Here is a 21,725-nt window from a genome sequence, read left to right on the forward strand (position 1 = left end):
AGCTGACGTTGGGGGGGGGGGGGGGGTGGTCGTGGTGAGGGAGACGGGGCTGTCATTGAAAAGAAAAGTTGAACAGACGTTTGAACATGAACCAAGAAGGAACTTTGTGTTGTTTGAGAGTGGTTGTTGTATGGAGGGGAGTTGTGCGGGTGTGAGCAGGGGTGGGGTGGAAAGGGAGTTTTGTTGTTGTTTTGTTTTTGCGTTCCTGGGCTGAAACTCCCACGTACACTCGTGTTTTTGCACGAGTGGAATTTTACGTGTATGACCGTTTTTACCCCGCCATTTAGGCAGCCATACGCCACTTTCGGAGGAAGCATGCTGGGTACTTTCGTGTTTCTATAACCCACCGAACTCTGACATGGATTACAGGATCTTTTCCGTGCGCACTTGGTCTTGTGCTTGCGTGTACACACGAAGGGGGATAAGCCACAAGCAGGTCTGCACATAAGTTGACCTGGGAGATCGGAAAAATCTTCAAACTTAACCCACCAGGCGGCCGCGGCCGGGATTCGAACCCTCGACCTTCCGATTAAGATGCCGACGTCTTACCACCCCGCCACAGCGCCCGGAAAGGGAGTGAGGGCGAAAGGTGCATTAAACAGTTGAAAGTAAACATCAGTGACGGTGCGAGTATTAGAGCTATTGAAAAAATCCCACCCATCATACATTTTCTTTTAATGAGCATATACTGAATGTTCAAGGGTGACCCAAAAAAATGCAACCCTAAAAAATGCTGATAACTTCTACATCTGTGAACCGAATCACTTTATACATGTATTCGGGGGACGTGCACGTCAGCCTATGTATGACCCTTTTACAACGTGTCCATTTTGTAGATAAAATGGAATGACTTTTGTGCAATTTCAAAACAAGTTTCCAAATTCGGCGATCGACTCAACAGAACGAGGTTTGACATTGGGCGGTAGCAATACTTACCTGATCTAAACCCTCCAGACTTTTACCTTTTGATTATCTGAATGTCTGCGTATACACAAACACTCCTTTTACCCCTTAGATCATCGGTGACCTGAAGAAAGCAGCTACAGCTATAGGTTCAAGGCAATCCCTAGACAAGAAAGCTTTCGTGCTATTGACAATTTCGGTGTAATTTGGAACACCTTTTGGAGAAAAGGTAAACGTCGGACAATTTTACCTATAGACTCGAAACTTTGTTCAATGGCCGCGGACGCACTAAAGTGTCAAGCACAACAACTATGAAAATATTTGCTAAACTCAAATGACTGGAAAATGTAACCCCTTCGTTGTAAAGTTACACTTGCGCAATGTCGCACAAAATTAATCAATGACAGGAACGCATTCATCCATGGGAATTGCCCTGATCCTGCCTGTTATTGCTGTATTCAAGTCATTGATTGTCTAATGTTGATAAAGGTATACTATGCCATTCGAATTACCCCAAAGGTAACAATCTGGAGGGCTTAGATGGGGTTAATTTGGCTATCTCGTACTGTTGAGTTGATTCCCGAATTTGGAAACCTTTTTTGAAATTGCACCAACAAGTAAGACCATTTTTTCTATAAAATAGTCCCTTTGTGGACGGGTCAGACATAGGGTGAAATTGATGTCCCATAAATATGACGTGATTCTGTCAACAGATGTAGAAGTTATTACGATTTTTGTGGGTTGCATTTTGGTTTTGTCACCCTGTATACAAATTTCGAAATGCAAAATACCACAATTACACTAGTTCACAGCGAAAACGCAAAATGCACTTTCAGGGAAAACTGTGCTATTTCTTGTTCCTACTACCCCTGAACTCCTCACTGCTGTTATGGTGTTTGTCTGTTGCGTGCATACTTTGTGTACTTTTAAAGGTCTTCCACGCAACGTCCAAGCCACAGGCACTCGACACGAGGTGGGCGGGGCTTATGTCTTGGATGTCACTTGGTTAGGGTGATGGACGGCCTTCTCTACTACAGTTATTGAAGTAGTCTTGAGAGCACGTAATCCAACCCACAGGCCCCGCCCACTTTGATCCCGCCTAACTCGGGACGAGTGCCTGTGGTCCACGCGACCTTCTTGTTGTCAAAAAACCCTTGTTTGAAATGTATGTTTTACTTGTTGTTCTTTTCTCCACGAGCGGGTTTTGGGGCGGGGGCAGCAGAAGGTGGTAGGAGGAGGTTGAAACCAGCCTTCCCATCACATAGCCGGTCGTAAAAGTATACATTGACATACGCAGAGGGACAGACAGACAGACAGACAGGCAGACAGACAGGCAGTCAGACAGAGGGAGAGAGAGAGAGAGACAGACAGACAGGCAGACAGACAGACAGACAGGCAGACAGACAGACACAATGATAGGCACACAGACAGGCAAACGCACTGGCACACACAGTGACACACACACACACACACACGCACACACACACACACGCACACACACACACACACACACACACACACACATATGCTCATACACACACACAAGGATGTAACAAATGATCAAAGTGTTTATCTTTATTATTGACACAAACAAGCAAAAACTCACAGTAACCACAAGCAAAAAAACAAAACAAAAAAACAAAACAAACTATTCTTAAAAATGGAACCATCCAATAATTTCATAAGCTAACGCAATGGTTCACATCAATGAGTTACAATTACGCTGTCAAACAAAAGAATATTTCGGTACATTTATAATACTATCTGCTACTACTATTTACAACAAACAAGAAACCATAAACTAACAAACAAACAAACAAATAAACAAACTAGAAAAAATGAAAAGAAGACACACGTTTCAACTAAGCTGCATGTAATTAGTCGTTTCTTTCGAACCTCAACTTGTTACGCACTCGAGCGGTTATTTTTGACTGTCGTGGGACGCTTATTTTTCAGTTTCTGTCACCGTTGTTTGGGCGTAAATGGCATGCTAGGCAATCCGGCCATCACATCATAGAACAGAAGAATGTTTTTGTTTTTTTATGGTACCAAGCCGACTCTACTTTCCGAGAGACCTTTCAAAGAGACAGCACTGATTTAACATTTAGATTTGTACGACAGGGATACCAGTGATGGGAGAACCCCCTTCGGAACAGTTTGAAATGTCCCTGCAATGCTGGTGGTCTTCCACGACAGGTTTATTTTGGTCAAGATATGAAACAAAGGAACAAATGAAAGTGTCCGTTGTAGAGAGGAGTACTTTAATCGGAAGGGCCTCAAAATGTAGGTACCACTGAATATGCGGACATGCATGAATATCGTATTTGAGATAATAAAGTAGTTTATGTCTGGCGAGGTTAAAACGGTCATACGCGTAGAAGCCGGGAGGGGGGGGGGGTAGAAGCGGGGAGGGGGGTGGGGGGGAGGGGTCAGCCCACGAACGCAGAAAAAGTCTATGTCTATCACTTTGGAATCACAGTTCAACCATCAAACTAAATTGATATTATATGGTTAGGGTTCTCTTTTGTCAGGGGACGCTTTACGTCTAGCCGTCCAGTTTCAGCGCGCCGGTGTGCGTGTAGACGTTGCGTCCACCGGGGGCGGCTTCCCTGGTCAGTTTGCTGCTGTCCACTTTCACCTTGACCACGGCGTTCACGTTGCCCTGTCTCTCCCGCCCGGGGCCCCCACCGGCGTAGTTGTTATTGGCGATGGCTTTTCTCCCCACGGAGGGGGGAATGGTAGTGAGGTACACCTTATCTGCAATTTGGAGAAGACATACGGGGATTAGGCCTAAAAAAAAATAGGAGTGGTTACGGTAACCCGCCCTTATCTATTTTTAGGGGCCGACCCTATAACTTTTTATTACATTTGTCAAAAAAACAAACAAAAAAAAACGAGTGCAGAAAACGCAATGAAAGCGAAATCGCTCGAGTCGCACACTTATTACCCTGTCAAGTAGGTTTAATTTGTACACATCAGAAAAAAAAAGTAAAAAAAAAAAAGTGATTGCCTACCTTCCTACCCTATTTATTTTGGCTATGTTACCTTAACCACACCAATTTTTTTTTTTTGGCCTTAGGCCAAAATCAAAACAGGATCGGCCCTAAAATCATTCGGTTTGTCGACCTACCTAAGATGACGTTTAAATCATGTGTGATTTTTGGTTTTTAATTACTTTTAAAATGCAGTAGTAGTAGCATCAACAGCAGCAGATAAAACAACAACAAACAACAACAACAACAACAACAACAACAACAACAACAACAACAACAACAACCACCACCACCACCCCCACCACCACCCCACCCCCTCCACCACCACCACCAACAACAAACAACAAACAACAAACAAAAGGAAATACCTCACTTTTTACATGCGAAAGGAAGTTAAATTGATAAGCCAGTATAGCGCTATGTAGGAAAGCGCGCTTTTCTGTATTCTTTTTAACTTTCTGAGGTTGCTTTTAATACAGACATAACATATCTATACATTATTCAAATCAGGAAATGATAAAGAATAAGACGAAATCATTTCTGGAACGATTTCTAAATTTTTTTTAATCGTAGTACCTAATTAACCTTTGATCGTTAATTGTGATCACATTTTAGAGTAAACATGACATATGTATATATTTACAGATTCAGATTTTGATGAAGAATACGATGCAATCAATTTGAAGTATGTTTGCGGACATTTAATTTTTATGACTGCTTTAATGAGCAAACTCATCAATTAATTCTTAAGCCTCAAAGCTGAAATGCAATATCAAAGTCCGGGCTTCGTCGAAGATTACTTGATTAAACTTTCAACAAAATTGGTTGGAAAATGAGAGCGTGACAGTGCCGCCTCAACTTTTACAAAAAGCCGGATATGACGTCATCAAAGACATTTATCACAACAACAACAAATTGGGGATATCATACCCTGGAACACTCATGTGAAGTTTCATGAAAATCGGTCCAGTAGTTTTCTCTGAATCGATCTATACACACACACATAAATACATACATACATACATCAGACCCTCATCTCGATTCCCGGTCAACGTTAAAACATTTAGTCAAAACTTGACTAAATGTAAAAACCACCACCAACAACAACAGCAACAGCAGCAGCAGCAGCAGCAGCAGCAGCAGCAGCAGCAGCAACAACAACAACAACAACAACAACAACAACAACAACAACAACAGCAGCAGCAACAACAACAACAACGACGACGACGACGACGACAACAACAACAAACAAACAAACAAACAAACAAACAACAACAACAACAATCAATGATTAAGCAAATATGATACATCAATTGGTCTTGAACAATAGCTTTGTGTGTTCAAGGGAGCCCTTCCGAAGCAACTTTACCCACTTAATTTGAACAACTTACACTTTTAAAGTACAAACAGGCATCGAAACTGCCATACGTGTCAGGAATGGACTTAAAAGATGCGTTTTATTTACATTTTAATTGAAAGCGAAACATCGTCGCAGCAGTTTTGAGTAGGCTTATACATTTTACTGCCAAAGGTAGCCCAAAATGGTGGGGGAAAAGCATGCTATTTCTTCGAACAACTTCTAAAGTGACGGAATTGAGCACACTTTTAGACTTCATACCGTCCACAGATGTCACAAAAGTAATTATCTAAGTTGATGGAAGTTACTTCGAATGGGAAGCTATGCTGACACTTTGAATTTACAACGATACAGTGTTGGTTTACTAATAAATAAACAAATAGATTTATAAATAAATAGATAAATGAATAATAAATAAATAAATAAATACATACATGAATGAATCAATTAATCAATCACATAATAACGAATAAATACATGAATGAATAAATGAATGCATGAATGCATGCATAAATGCATAAATGCATGTATGTATGTATAATAAATAAATACATAAATACATAAATGAATGAATAGTTCAATAAATCAATCAAATAACAACGAATAAATACATAAATGAATGAAAAAATATATAAATACATAAATACATAAATGAATCAATAAATCAATAAATCAATCAAATAATAACGAAACAAATAAATAAATAGATAAATGAAAAATAAACACATAATAAATTGAGAAATAAACAAGTAACAAAATAATTATGAATAAACAAAAACATCAATAAATCAATCTACCATGAATTGATAAATAAATAAATACGTACATCAATAAATAAATTCAAGGCCAAAACCAAAGGGACTGCCAACTGTCGACATATTTGTGACTGTAACGTAATGTTTTGTCAATAACAAACGTTCCAACAACTTACCTTTTTTGTTTTTTAAATTCAATAAGGCCAACAAAAAAGTAGAGAATCGCTACAACTCACTTGCACCGAAAGCGCCTTGTTGACTGGGGTGAATCACGCCAGTCTGTTTGATCTGCTTCGCATTCTGAGGACTGGTGTAATGGTATGCAGTCTTGGGTTGGCCTCCGCCTTTGCCTCCTCCTTTGCCTCCGCCTTTTCCTCCTCCTTTGCCTCCGCCTTTCGACGCCATCTTGACTCTCTTCACTATTCTGCTCCGCCAAAATGTGTGTCGCACAGCGCAGAACTCAAGCGAGTTTTAACAGCGACAAAATTGGCACACGGAACTCCAGAAAGCTACTGTTGGTGAAGATGCGGCACAGTAGTCTAGAGACTCACAGCAGCAAAAACAACTCAACACAAAACGAGAGAGAGTTGCAGAGTAAAAAACGCGACACGGAAATCGAAAGAAGTACTATGAAGTTCTGTATAGGACAAAGCAAGCCAACACGACTGATAAATATCAGTGATTGAAGCTGCAGTTACTAATTCTGGCCGGGTATGTCCGCATTAGTACTTTTATATCTCTCCAACTGAAAGTGCATTTCCAGGCAGCGTGTGCGTGTCTGTGTCCATATGTGTCAGCGCGAGCGTTGCAAACCAAATGTATTGACTTCAGACTGCTATTACGTGTCCGGTGTAATAACCTGAATTCAGAAATTGCAAACAGGAAGTTACGCCGACTCATTTCTGATTCATGTTCTACTCATCAAGGTCAAATGTATAACAATTTGGACAAGTGAAAACATAATTCAGTAAATGTATCGTTCTTCTATTTATCTCCGTGAGGACAACACGTTGTTTACTAGTCTTCTCCGTTCAAGACTGAAAACCGGGTGTATTTTGGCATTACTGCCGGGATTAGTGATGTCGTCGTTATCACACTATTATCAATTAACAAAGATAGAGCTCTCACTTTTGCCGTTGGCTTTATGCTTGTTTGACAACGTTATCGTTCTCAAATACATACAATGGTCTTAGTTAGGCGTCTGTTCGGTCAACGATCAATCATATTTTTTTTATTAGTTGTTTTTATTATTATTGGGTTTTTTTGGTTTTTTTTGTGTGGGGGGGGGGGGGGGGGGCGATGTCGGATAAGGGAAGTAGCTCGATTCTGACACATTTCTTGATTTGTGAGTAAACAATACACGTCGACTCAATCGGTTGTATGTGCACTATTTTAAGAAGAGTCTGCTTAAATATCGACTGCCCGTCGCGGTTAAATAAAGAAAGAAATATCGACTGTTCGCAGCCCAGACTTTTTAAACGGCCTTTTCTTTCGTATATGTATCTTTGCTCGAAAATATATCTCAGGCGATTCACAAGGTACAGCTACTCACAGCTAAACCTTTAAATGTTGGATGTGGATACATGTGTACATGTCGTCTTTCGATGTCCGTGTACGTTCTAAACAAGGTGAGTCCTTCAACCAGATACCTATTCATTCGTGTGGAGTGGGGTTCGTTTCTTCTCAGAACCGAAAGTTGACTTCTTGGTCGACAAATGAAAAATTGATGATGAGACAAATATGGCGAAATGGTTTGTTGATTTCTAGCTAAGGCTGACAAAATCGTATTGACCTGCGCAAGACTATAGACTCTCACAGATAAACATGTCACACGCGAAGGGATGCAGGAAAGGGAAACAGAAAGACTCATAGATAGACTAAGGTACTCCCAGAGAGAGAGAGAGAGAGAGAGAGAGAGAGAGAGAGAGAGAGAGAGAGAGAGAGAGAGAGACTGAGAGAGAGAGACAGAGACAGAGAGATGGAGAGACAGAGAGACAGAGATAGAGAGACACACACACACACACCACATACACACACACACACACACACACACACGCACACACACATACACACACTTGTTGGCAACAAAAAGCAATTGTAAGTTCGTCTGTTTGTTCTTGTATTTAAAAAAAAAAGGTAGGCAAATCGAACAAAAAACAACGCTTGAGAAACCTTTAAATTTGCATCATGTAGACACATCTGTAGGCACTCACATAACGATGCACTAACACTATTTAAAAAAAACAAAAAAACAAAAAACTCTGTGAGCTCTATCTGTCTCAGCGAGTTATTCCTATGAATAAGTTTCTGTTGCTCCCAGCTACTCCATGTTCAGTACGTACAGATAAACAAACCACAATGTTCACAATGAAACTAAATCAAATATTACCACAGTAAATCGGAGAAATAAAAAGAGAACAATCCCTCTACCTTGAAATTGAAAGAAACGAAACGAAAATGAAAGATAAGCAGTTCCTTAACTTACAACGGGAACACCAGAAGACAAAGAAAACTTAAGAAACAGAAAGTTAGTAAAGTCAGTAGTACCGGTAGTTATTAACGAAACAGCCCCGACAGTTACACAGGAAAAGCTTCAACGAGAAACCCCAGCTTTTAAATGGTAGACCCTCCAGCAATATTACAGACGAAAGTGTTCCGATAGAGCCGCTTGTTATTGGCAAGAATGTCTCTGCCCTGAACACCACCGTATCGTCGCAACAAGAGACCCCGATTCTAAAATGGAGGGCCTTTAACAACCAACCTACCCGGCGGACCGAGAGACCCCGCTTCTAAAAGGTAGACCCTCTAATAATATTGCAGCCAAAAATGTTCAGACAGAGCCGCTTGTCGTTGGCAAGAATGTCTCTGCCCGATTCTAAAATGGAGGGCCTTTAACAACATATCAGGCGGTCCGAGAGACCCCGTGTCTAAAAGGTAGGCCCTCTAACAACATCGTAGCAATAATCATCCAGGTAGAGCCGCCCATTGTAGACAAGGATGTCCCTGCCTTGTTCAGCACCATATTCCATGACAAAGCGAAATGGTATGTCCACCACGATGGCCCAGTCCATCTTCCCGTTGTTGATGTTCGACATCCAGTGGTTCTTCCAGTTGTTTTCGGCTATTTTTCTCAAGCCTTCACTCGGTGCGAGGGACGTACCGTAAGCACCTGGAAAAAAAGTATAAATTCAGAGGGTCGTGCCGTAGCTTTCTAAAAAAAAAAAAAGGTTTAGTCCACGAGGGGTTCATCTTACAAGTAATCCTCCCTCCTCATTATCTCTGTCAATGCCTGCTTACAATCGGTTGCTCCCCTTTATATAATATACGAAGCAGAGGGCTTTATCGCACATAAAAAAAAGCCTTCAACTGGAAAACCAGAAAGAATTTGGATAGAAAAATCCTCTTTCGTGATATGACGTCAGTGTTATTCTGTGATTGGCCAATGCGTTTCTGTGTTTAGAGTGCCAACATGATGTCGTTAATGCATGATGTCAGTGCTATTTGATTTAACCATTCAAAGTGATACAAACAGTGAAAGTGAAAATAGGTGCATTTACCAGTTAAACATTTTCATTCATTAGGGTTATGGCATATGTTCTTAGTGGAAAAAATGCGTTAAAATCATAATTCTGGTGCATAATTAATTGTACAAGAAGTGAAAGCAGATCTGGAACGAAGTCCTTAATCTCTGTCCAATGGAAAGAGAGAGAGAGAGAGAGAGAGAGAGAGAGAGAGAGAGAGAGAGAGAGTGTGAGAGAGAGAGTGACAGACAGAGAGAGAGACAGACAGACAGACAGACAGACATAAGTAGAGAGAGAGACAGACAGACAGACAGACAGACAGACATAAGTAGAGACAGACATACAGACATAAGTAGAGAGAGAGACAGACAGACAGAGAGACACACAGAAACAGAGAAAGACAGATACAGAGAGAGTGACAGATAAACAACCAGACAGAGTGAGAGAGTTAGAGAGACAGACAGACAGAAAAACAGACAGACACAAAGACACATAAGGCCACAGATATATCGGACGTTTTCAAAAAATGTTCAATGGCCGCGGACGTACTGAAGTGCCATGCACAACAACTATGCCAATATTTGCTAAACTCAAATGACTTGGAAAAGTAACCACTTCGTTGTAAAGTTACGTTTGTGCAATTTTGCACAAAATTAATCAATGATATGAACGCATTCATCCATGGGAAATGCACTGTTCCTACCTGTAATTGCTGTATAAAAGTAATTGATTGTCTAATGTTGATTAAGGAATACTATGTCATGCGAAATACCCCAAAGGCAACAATCTTGAGGGTTGAAATCGGGTTAGTTTGGCTACCGCTAAATTTCAAGTCTCGTACTGTTGAGTCGATTCCCGAATTTGGCAACTGTTTTTGAAATTGCACACAAGTCAGACCATTTTTTCTATAAACGTCCCTTTGTGGACGGGTCAGGCATAGGTTGAAATGTATGTCCCATACATACGAAGTTATTCTGTCAACAGATGTAAAAGTTATTACGAATTGTGTGGGTTGCATTTTGGTTTTGTCACCCTGTATACAAATTTTGAAATGCAAAATACCACAATTACACTAGTTCACAGCGAAAACGCAAAATGCACTTTCAGGGAAAACTGTGCTATTTCTTGTTCCTACTACCCCTGAACTCCTCACTGCTGTTTTGGTGTTTGTCTGTTGCGTGCATACTTTGTTTACTTTAAAGGTCTTCCACGCAACGTCCAAGCCACAGGCACTCGACACGAGGTGGGCGGGGCTTGGTCCAGGATGTCACTTGGTTAGGGTGATGGACGGCCTTCTCTACTACAGTTATTGAAGTAGTCTTGAGAGCACGTAATCCAACCCACAGGCCCCGCCTACTTTGATCCCGCCCAACTCGGGACGAGTGCCTTTGGTCCACGCGACCTTCTTCTTGTTGTCAAAAAAACCTTGTTTGAAATGTATGTTTTACTTGTTGTTCTTTTCCCCACGGGTAGGGTTTTGGGGCGGGGGCAGCAGAAGGTGGTAGGAGGAGGTTGAAACCATGCCTTCCCATCACATAGCCGGTCGTAAAAGGATACCTTGACATACGCAGAAGACAGACAAACAGACAGACAGGCAGTCAGACAGAGAGAGAGAGACAGACAGAGAGACAGACAGACAGACAGGACAGACAGACAGGACAGACAGACACAATGATAGGCACACAGACAAAATGATAGGCACACAGACAGGCAAACACTGGCACACACACACACACACACGCACGCACGCACGCACGCACGCACGCACGCACGCACACACACACACACACACACACATGCTCATACACACACACAAGGATGTAACAAATGATCAAAGTGTTTATCTTTATTATTGACACAAACAAGCAAAAACTCACAGTAACCACAAGCAAACAAAAAAACAAACAAACAAACAAACTACTCTTAAAAATTGAACCATCCAATAATTTCAAAAGCTAACGCAATGGTTCACATCAATGAGTTACAATTACGCTGTCAAACCAAATAATACTTCCGTAAATTTATAATAATACCTACTGCTACTATTTACAACAAACAAGAAACCATAAACTAACAAACAAACAAACAAACTAGAAAAAATGAAAATAAGACACAGGTTTCAACTAAGCTGCATGTAATTAGTCGTTTCTTTCGAACCTCAACTTGTTACGCACTCGAGCGGTTATTTTTGACTGTCGTGAGACGCTTATTTTTCAGAGGAGTACTTCAATCGGAAAAGGCCTCACAATGTAGGTACCACTGAATATGCGGACATGCATGAATATCGTATTTGAGATACTAAAGTAGTTTATGTCTGGCGAGGTTAAAACGGTCATACACGTAAAAGCCGAGGGAGTTTCAGCCCACGAACGAAGAAAAAGTCTATGTCTATCACTTTGGAATCACAGTTCAACCATCAAACCAATTAAATAATATGGTTAGGGTTCTCTTTACGTCTAGCCGTCCAGTTTCAGCGCGCCGGTGTGCGTGTAGACGTTGCGTCCACCGGGGGCGGCTTCCCTGGTCAGTTTGCTGCTGTCCACTTTCACCTTGACCACCGCGTCCACGTTGCCCTGTCTCTCCCGCCCGGGGCCCGCACCGTCGTAGTTGTTCTTGGCGATGGCTTTTCTCCCCACGGAGGGGGGAATGGTAGTGAGGTACACCTTATCTGCAATTTGGAGAAGACATACGGGGATTAGGCCATAATCAAAACGAGATCGGCCCTAAAATCATTCGGTTTGTCGACCTACCTACCTACGTTTAAGCGGATCCTTGTCCTACTCATCATAAAATCATGTGTGATTTTTGGTTTTTAATTACTTTTAAAATACAGTAGTAGTAGCATCAACAGCAGCAGCTAAAACAACAACAACAACAACAACAACAACAACAACAACAACAACAACAACAACAACAACAACAACAACAACAACAACAACAAATGATTAAACCAATATGATACATCAATTGGTCTTGAACAATAGCTTTGTGTGTTTAAGGGAGCCCTTCCGAAGCAACTTTTCCCACTTAATTTGAACAACTTACATTTTTAAAGTACAAACAGGCATCGAAACTGCCATTCGTGTCAGGAATGGACTTAAAAGATGCGATTTATTTACATTTTAATTGAAAGCAAAACATCGTCGCAGCAGTTTTGAGTAGGCTTATACATTTTACTGCCAAAGGTAGCCCAAAATGGTGGGGGAAAAGCATGCCATTTCTTCGAACAACTTCTAAAGTGACGGAGTTATGCACACTGTCAGACCTCATACCGTCCACAGATGTCACAAAAGTAATTATCTAAGTTGATGGAAGTTACTTCGAATGGGAAGCTATGCTGACACTTTGAATTTACAACGATACAGTGTTGGTTTACTAATAAATAGACAAATAAATATATAAAAGAATAGATAAATGAATAATAAATAAATGAATAAATAAATAAATACATAAATGAATGAATGAATCAATAAATCAATCAAATAATTACGAATAAATACATTCATGAATAAATGAGTGAATAAATAAATAAATAAATAACTAGATAAATAAATAAATATATACATAGATAAATAAATACATACATGAATGAATAATTCAATAAATCAATCAAATAACAACGAATAAATACATAAATGAATGAAAAAATATATAAATACATAAATACATAAATGAATCAATAAATCAATAAATCAATCAAATAATAACGAGACAAATAAATAAATAGATAAATGAAAAATAAACACATAATAAATAAATTGAGAAATAAACAAGTAACAAAATAATTATGAATAAACAAAAACATCAATAAATCAATCTACCATGAATTGATAAATAAATAAATACGTACATCAATAAATAAATTCAAGGCCAAAAACAAAGAGACTGCCAACTGTTGACATATTTGTGACTGTAACGTAATGTGTTGTCAATACATGTAACAGGCGTTCCAACAACTTACCTTTTTACATTTAGTCAAGTTTTGACTAAATGTTTTAACGTAGAGGGGGAATCGAGACGAGGGTCGTGGTGTATGTGCGTGCGTGCGTGCGTGTGTGTGTGTGTGTGTGTGTGTGTGTGTGTGTCTGTCTGTGTGTGTGTGTAGAGCGATTCAGACTAAACTACTGGACCGATCTTTATGAAATTTGACATGAGAGTTCCTGGGTATGAAATCCCCATAGCTTTTTTTCATTTTTTTTGATAAATGTCTTTTATGACGTCATATCCGGCTTTTCGTGAAAGTTGAGACGGCACTGTCACGCTCTCATTTTTCAACCAAATTGTTTGAAATTTTGGTCAAGTAATCTTCGACAAAGCCCGGACTTCGGTATTGCATTTCAGCTTGGTGGCTTAAAAATTAATTAATGACTTTGGTCATTAAAAATCTGAAAATTGTAAAAAAATAAAACGATCCAAATTTACGTTCATCTTATTTTCCATCATTTTGTGATTCCAAAAACATATAAATATGTTATAATTGGATTAAAAACAAGCTCTGAAAATTAAAAATATAAAAATTATTATCAAAATTAAATTGTCGAAATCAATTTAGAAACACTTTCATCTTATTCCTTGTCGGTTTCTGATTCCAAAAACATATAGATATGATATGTTTGGATTAAAAACACGCTCAGAAAGTTAAAACAACAAGAAATTCCTCCGAGGTAGGAAAAACAACCCCGTTGGTCAAAGGGAAATAACCATTCTCACTGCCACCAACTGAGAAGGTTATTTTCCTTTGACCATTAATATGTCCCTCTATAAGTCCTTGTAGAATCTTAATCCACCAATAACTCCCTAACCGTGTGTTTGACTGGTCCCAATTTTTGTAAGGACCGTCTCAGGAATGTATAGAACCTGTTCACCAAGTTTGGTGACGATCGGTCCGTTCATTCTTGAGATCTATATGCGAACACAAACACACAAACAAACACATCGACCGAATCCTATACACACCCCTATACCGGGGGTGTAATGACCATTAATATGTCCCTCTATAAGTCTCTCAGAACTTTATTATATGCGGAGAGAGAGAGAGAGAGCGAGAGAGAGAGAGAGAGAGAGAGACAGACAGACAGACAGAGACAGAGACAAAGTGAGAGAGAGAGAGAGACAGAGACAAAGTCAGAAGTCAAAAGTCAAAAGTCAAAAGTCAGAAGTCAGAAGTCAGAAGTCAGAAGTCAAAAGTCAAAAGTCAGAAGTCAGAAGTCAGAAGTCAGAAGAGAGAAAGTCAGAAGTCAGAAGTCAGAAGTCAGAAGTCAGAAGTCAAGAGAAAGTCAGAAGTCAGAAGTCAGAAGTCAGAAGAGAGAAAGTCAGAAGTCAGAAGTCAAAAGTCAAAAGTCAAAAGTCAGAAGTCAGAAGTCAGAAGTCAGAATGTAAACACAGGGTCCATTGCGAAAGGGTACGTCGAGGTAGGAAAAACACCCCCGTTGGTCAAAGGGAAATAACAGAGAGACAGAGAGACAAAGAGAAAGTCAGAAGAGAGAAAGTCAGAAGTCAGAAGTCAGAAAGTCAGAAAGTCAGAAGTCAGAAGTCAGAAGAGAGAAAGTCAGAAGTCAGAAGTCAGAAGTCAGAAGTCAGAAGTCAGAAGTCAGAAGTCAAAAGACATGCATACAGAAGTCAAAAGTCAGAAGTCAGAAGTCAGAAGTCAGAAGTCAGAAGTCAGAATGTAAACACAGGGTCCATTGCGAAAGGGTACGTCGAGGTAGGAAAAACACCCCCGTTGGTCAAAGGGAAATAACCATTCTCACTGCCACCAACTGAGAAGGTTATTTCCCTTTGACCATTAATATGTCACTCTTAATCTTAATCCACCAATAACTCCCTAACCGTGTGTTTGACTGGTCCCAATTTTTGTAAGGACCGTCTCAGGAATGTATAGAACCTGTTCACCAAGTTTGGTGACGATCGGTCCGTTCATTCTTGAGATCTATATGCGAACACAAACACACAAACACACAAACACACAAACACACAAACACACAAACAAACAAACACATCCAGTGAAACCTATACACACCCCTATACCGGGGGTGTAAAGAGAGGTACAGAAAAGCGTGCTATCCTTCTTAGCGCAACTACTACCCCGCTCTTCTTGTCAATTTAACTGCCTTTGCCATGAGCGGTGGACTGACGATGCTACGAGTATACGGTCTTGCTGAAAAATGGCATTGCGTTCAGTTTCATTCTGTGAGTTCGACTGCTACTTGACTAAATGTTGTATTTTCGCCTTACGCGACTTGTTTTCTTTGTTACTAAAGTTTTGACTAAATGTTTTAACATAGAGGGGGAATCGAGACGAGGGTCGTGGTGTATGTGTGTGTGTGTGTGTGTGTGTGTGTGTGTGTGTGTGTGTGTGTGTGTGTGTGTGTGTGTGTGTGTGTGTGTGTGTGTGTGTCTGTCTGTCTGTGTGTGTGTGTGTGTAGAGCGATTCAGACTAAACTACTGGACCGATCTTTATGAAATTTGACATGAGAGTTCCTGGGTATGAAATCCCCATATCTTTTTTTCATTTTTTTGATAAATGTCTTTGATGACGTTATATCCGGCTTTTCGTGAAAGTTGAGGCGGCACTGTCACGCTCTCATTTTTCAACCAAATTGGTTGAAATTTTGGTCAAGTAATCTTCGACGAAGGCCGGGCTTTGGTATTGCATTTCAGCTTGGTGGCTTAAAAACTAATGAGTGAGTTTGGTCATTAAAAATCTGAAAATTGTAAATAAAAAAATGTTTTTATAAAACGACCCAAATTTACGTACATCTTATTCTTTATCATTTTCTGATTCCAAAAATATATAAATATGTTATATTTGGATTAAAAACAAGCTCTGAAAATTAAAAATATAAAAATTATTATCAAAATTAAATTGTCCAAATCAATTTAAAAACACGTTCATCTTATTCCTTGTCGGTTCCTGATGCCAAAAACAGATAGATATGATATGTTTGGATTAAAAACACGCTCAGAAAGTTAAAACAAAGAGAGGTACAGAAAAGCGTGCTATCCTTCTCAGCGCAACTACTGCCCCGCTCTTCTTGTCAATTTCACTGTCTTTGCCGTGAGTAGTGGACTGACGATGCTACGAGTATACGGTCTTACTGCGTTGCATTGCGTTCAGTTTAATTCTGTGAGTTCGACAGCTACTTGACTAAATGTTGTATTTTCGCCTTACGCGACTTGTTTTAAATTCAATAAGGCCAACAAAAAAGTAGAGAATCGCTACAACTCACTTGCACCGAAAGCGCCTTGTTTACTGGGGTGAATGACGCCAGTCTGTTTGATCTGCTTGGCATTCTGAGGACTGGTGTAATGGTATGCAGTCTTGGGTTGGCCTCCTTCTTTGCCTCCTCCTTTGCCTCCGCCTTTGCCTCCTCCTTTGTCTCCTCCTTTGTCTCCTCCTTTGCCTCCTTCTTTGCCTCCGCCTTTGCCTTTTGACGCCATCTTGACTCTCTCCATTATTCTGCTTCGCCAAAATGTATGTTGCACAGCGCAGAACTCGAGAGAGTTTCTACAACGAAACAATTGGTACACAGAACTCCAGAAAGTTACTGTAGTTGTGAAGATGCGATACAGTAGTCTAGAGACTCACAGCAGCGACATAGAATGCGACGCAAAATTCGAGAGAATTGCAGGGTAATATGATGAAATGATGTGTGTGCCTGCCGTTGGTTACGGCCGGTTTTGTTTTGTTTGTGTGCTAGTGTTAGTGTCGTCCATGTATTTTGCGTGGTGCACGTGTGCTTGACGAAGCATGGTAGTTTGTTGTGCAAACGGTTTTTTTGTGTGTGTTATTTGTATATTTGTTTTTATTTTCTGGATGCACGGAGGTCGCAAGGCCTGAGTAACGCTCACCTATATTTTCTACAAACTTAGAATAGTTTTTGTTGGCACGTGCTGAGCGGCTTGATGTTGCCCTTTTCCGCATTTCTAAGCAGGCGACCCGGTTTTGTTATCATAATGCGTGCAAGCCATGTTTTCAACAATCAGACGTGTTTTGGATGTACATATTTTGGTTTGTTGCCGATATCTTTTTACACTAATGTTTTCGAACCTGTGAGAGCTGTGTTGCTTGAGTATTCAGATATTAGATTTAAAGAGTTTTCGGTTTTAAGCCTCATTTACATATTAAGCCGATGACGAGGGTAACAGCCTCTGTCACATCAGTACGTTTCTGGGTCTTGACAGAAGAAGTCACTGTTTTTGATGGCCGCAGGAGCGGTCATCTATTGCAATGCGTTCGGAGAACTGACATGGCTCGTTTTGTTACCGTTCTCACGAGATCAGTTACAGGTTTTCTCTCTCTCTCTCTCTCTCTCTCTCTCTCTCTCTCTCTCTCTCTCTCTCTCTCTCTCTCTCTCTCTCTCTCTCTCTCTCTCTCTGTATGTATGTCTTTGTCTGTGTCTCCCTCTGAGTCTCTCCGCTTCTGTCTTTCTATGTCTGTCTCTGTCTATGTGTGTGTGTGTGTGTCTCTCTCTCTCTCTCTCTCTCTCTCTCTCTCTCATCCGACTCCTGGCACACAGGTCAAAGCAGAGATTAACTTGAGTGCACGTGTACCTAGCAGGAGGGGGGTGATTCGGGTCAGAAGTGGGGTAAAGCACTTTGGTCTTCAGTCTTTGGGTTATAGCTTTCACTGAGTGGAGAAGATGCCAACATGAAATTGCACGATGCTCTACTATTTATTGAGGGGTCGAGTTATTCAAACCAATCCAAAATTCTTATTCTTAAAATGTAAAATATTAAGTCTCAACAGTGATTTCCCCTTGCAAAAAAAACGTCACTGTATCTTAACCTCCCTGTTGTCACTGAGCATTTTTTGTACTCTCATCCACACTTTCAGCACTCCCCCGCTCCCCCACCCCCCCCCCCTCCCCATCTCAGTTGTAATTTGTAAATGAAGTTTTCAGCCTTCAATCCCCTATTTAACATAGTAAGTAAGTCAAGCTTTTCAAACCTTATTAATAATTGCTTTGATGGTTTGCTGATGTTCAGTTTATTATTTAATAAAGATCTCATGGTTCAAAATTTGATATTGTTTTTTTCAAAAACTTGCGTGTGTTCCATTTCAAACTAACCTCAATGTGAACTCCATTATTACTGCCACATCTGTTTTACAAATTACACCCATAATCCCAACCAACGCGCAAACACACACACACCACAACTACACACCTATGTACTCGTTACATACCATGAGCCAACGCTCGTCACAACACTAATAGACTACGAAACAATCTCTTCGATCATCTTTGCGCTGAGTCGGTCACACTTTTGCTCACCCCTGCCAACAATCTCAAACCGTAACAGCACAGAATATCGTCCATACCGGCAACCAATTATTACCATGTCCCAAATAGCATTGTATCTCGTTGGTTAAACACATCACAATCTTACAACCACCACAACGAAGACCAAACATCAAAAACAAAATTTACATTGTATTTGTAACACCCTCTTCATGACGCTTTCATCAAAACGATCACAAGAACATGCACCATGCGCCTTGCTCTTAAAGTTGCATAACCTACAACCCATGACCGCCAAACCGTCTCCTCTCTCTAACAGCAAAACTAGTGTAAAACATAAGTAATCAGTTTATCCACTTCACTATATTCACAACAGGGACCTATCACTCTTCTTTGCATGTTTTTATGCCTACGGATTTTCAAATACTCTGCAACACATGTAACCCAAATTCAACATGTGCCCGTACAATACCGCTTCTTTTATGAAAACATTGCTTCGGCCATGTTGATTTTAATCAACCAATTTTCTTGTGTTAGTTGTTAGAAGTCCGTTGCCTGGACGTGTATTTTTCAAGGATTTTCATTTGTGTGGTGTGTTTCGAGGAAAGTTCCCGCTTGATGGCGCAAAGGTGAATATTGTTGTTGTCGTCTGCTAATGTTTGTCTTTCTTTCTTTGTTCGGTCACCAAGTTTCAGTGCGTAGGAGTTTTGGCAGGTGTTGTCATTATATTTAGTCAAGTTTTGACTAAATATTTTAACATCGAGGGGGAATCGAAACGAGGGTCGTGGTGTATGTGTGTCTGTCTGTGCGTGTGTGTGTGTGTGTGTGTGTGTGTGTGTGTGTGTGTGTGTGTGTCTGTGTGTCTGTGTGTGTGTGTGTGTAGAGCGATTCAGACTAAACTACTTGACCGATCTTTATGAAATTTGACATGAGAGTTCCTGGGTTAGAAATCCCCATATCTTTTTTTCATTTTTTTGATAAATGTCTTTGATGACGTCATATCCGGCTTTTCGTGAAAGTTGAGCCGGCACTGTCACGTCCTCATTTTTTAACCAAATTGGTTGACATTTTGGTCAAGTAATCTTCGACGAAGCCCGGACTTCGGTATTGCATTTCAGCTTGGTGGCTTAAAAATTAATTAATGACTTTGGTCATTAAAAATCTGAAAATTGTAAAAAAAAATAAAAAAATTATAAAACGATTCAAATTTACGTTTATCTTATTCTCCATTATTTGCTGATTCCAAAAACATATAAATATGTTATATTCGGATTAAAAACAAGCTCTGAAAATTAAATATATAAAAATTATTATCAAAATTAAATTGTCGAAATCAATTTAAAAACACTTTCATCTTATTCCTTGTCGGTTCCTGATTCTAAAAACATATAGATATGATATGTTTGGATTAAAAACACGCTCAGAAAGTTAAAACAAAGAGAGGTACAGAAACGCGTGCTATCCTTCTTAGCGCAACTACTACCCCGCTCTTCTTGTCAATTTCACTGCCTTTGCCATGAGCGGTGGACTGACGATGCTACGAGTATACGGTCTTGCTGAAAAATGGCATTGCGTTCAGTTTCATTCTGTGAGTTCGACAGCTACTTGACTAAATATTGTATTTTCGCCTTACGCGACTTGTTTTTATATTTAGTCAAGTTTTGACTAAATATTTTAACATCGAGGGGGAATCGAAACGAGGGTCGTGGTGTATGTGCGTGCGTGTGTGTGTGTGTGTGTGTGTGTGTGTGTGTGTGTGTGTGTGTGTGTGTGTGTGTGTGTGTAGAGCGATTCAGACTAAACTACTGGACCGATCTTTATGAAATTTGACATGAGAGTTCCTGGGTATGAAATCCCCGAACGTTTTTTTTCATTTTTTTGATAAATGTCTTTGATGACGTCATATCCGGCTTTTCGTGAAAGTTGAGGCGGCACTGTCACGTCCTCATTTTTCAACCAAATTGGTTGAAATTTTGGTCAAGTAATCTTCGACAAAGCCCGGGGTTCGGTATTGCATTTCAGCTTGGTGGCTTAAAAATTAATTAATGACTTTGGTCATTAAAAATCGGAAAATTGTAAAAAAAAATAAAAATTTATAAAACGATCCAAATTTACGTTTATCTTATTCTCCATCATTTGCTGATTCCAAAAACATATAAATATGTTATATTCGGATTAAAAACAAGCTCTGAAAATTAAATATATAAAAATTATGATCAAAATTAAATTGTCCAAATCAATTTAAAAACACTTTCATCTTATTCCTTGTCGGTTCCTGATTCCAAAAACATATAGATATGATATGTTTGGATTAAAAACACGCTCAGAAAGTTAAAACAAAGAGAGGTACAGAAAAGCGTGCTATCCTTCTTAGCGCAACTACTACCCCGCTCTTCTTGTCAATTTCACTGCCTTTGCCGTGAGCGGTGGACTGACGATGCTACGAGTATACGGTCTTGCTGAAAAATGGCAGCTACTTGACTAAATATTGTATTTTCGCCTTACGCGACTTGTTTCTTCTTTGAAGGTCAACAGTTTAAGAAGTTATTATTTATGTTTTTGTGGTAATTGTAGTTGTGCACGTGAATCAGATGGGATTGTTATTGTCGCGGTTGTATTTTTCTTTTGGGCCTAAATTGGGGTTGATGTATTTATGTCGCAGGTTTTGATTGATAATTTATGTGTTTGTGTGTAAATTGATACTGCATGATTGTAAGTATTGTTATTATAAACCATGTGATTTATGTATGTTACAGCAAGTTACCGAATACGAATACGAACACAAGTACAAGATTAATGGTGATTGGATAGTTAGATTAAAAATAAATAACCAGTAAATTTTCTTGTGTTTTTTCGAGTCATTATATTTAGTCAAGTTTTGACTAAATATTTTAACATCGAGGGGGAATCGAAACGAGGGTCGTGGTGTATCTGCGTGTGTGTGTCTGTGTGTG

General features: G+C 39.8%; 2 protein-coding genes across 2 annotated transcripts; both read right to left on the minus strand.

The window, feature by feature from the left end:
• Nucleotides 1-2,463: 2,463 nt before the first annotated feature.
• LOC138958677 (uncharacterized) lies at nucleotides 2,464-6,836 on the minus strand. The gene is made up of 2 exons (XM_070329904.1): nucleotides 6,245-6,836; nucleotides 2,464-3,660 (listed from the first exon to the last, which is right to left on the minus strand). Exons 1-2 carry the CDS (start codon nucleotides 6,411-6,413, stop codon nucleotides 3,449-3,451), a joined length of 381 nt encoding a protein of 126 aa, XP_070186005.1. The 5' UTR covers nucleotides 6,414-6,836; the 3' UTR covers nucleotides 2,464-3,448.
• A 5,130-nt stretch (nucleotides 6,837-11,966) lies between these two features.
• On the minus strand, nucleotides 11,967-16,984 carry LOC138958680 (uncharacterized). The gene is made up of 2 exons (XM_070329906.1): nucleotides 16,759-16,984; nucleotides 11,967-12,197 (listed from the first exon to the last, which is right to left on the minus strand). Exons 1-2 carry the CDS (start codon nucleotides 16,982-16,984, stop codon nucleotides 11,986-11,988), a joined length of 438 nt encoding a protein of 145 aa, XP_070186007.1. The 3' UTR covers nucleotides 11,967-11,985.
• Between the last annotated feature and the right edge of the window lie 4,741 nt (nucleotides 16,985-21,725).

The sequence above is a fragment of the Littorina saxatilis genome, linkage group LG2, assembly GCF_037325665.1.
Source record: "Littorina saxatilis isolate snail1 linkage group LG2, US_GU_Lsax_2.0, whole genome shotgun sequence".
Taxonomy (NCBI): Eukaryota; Metazoa; Mollusca; class Gastropoda; order Littorinimorpha; family Littorinidae; genus Littorina; species Littorina saxatilis.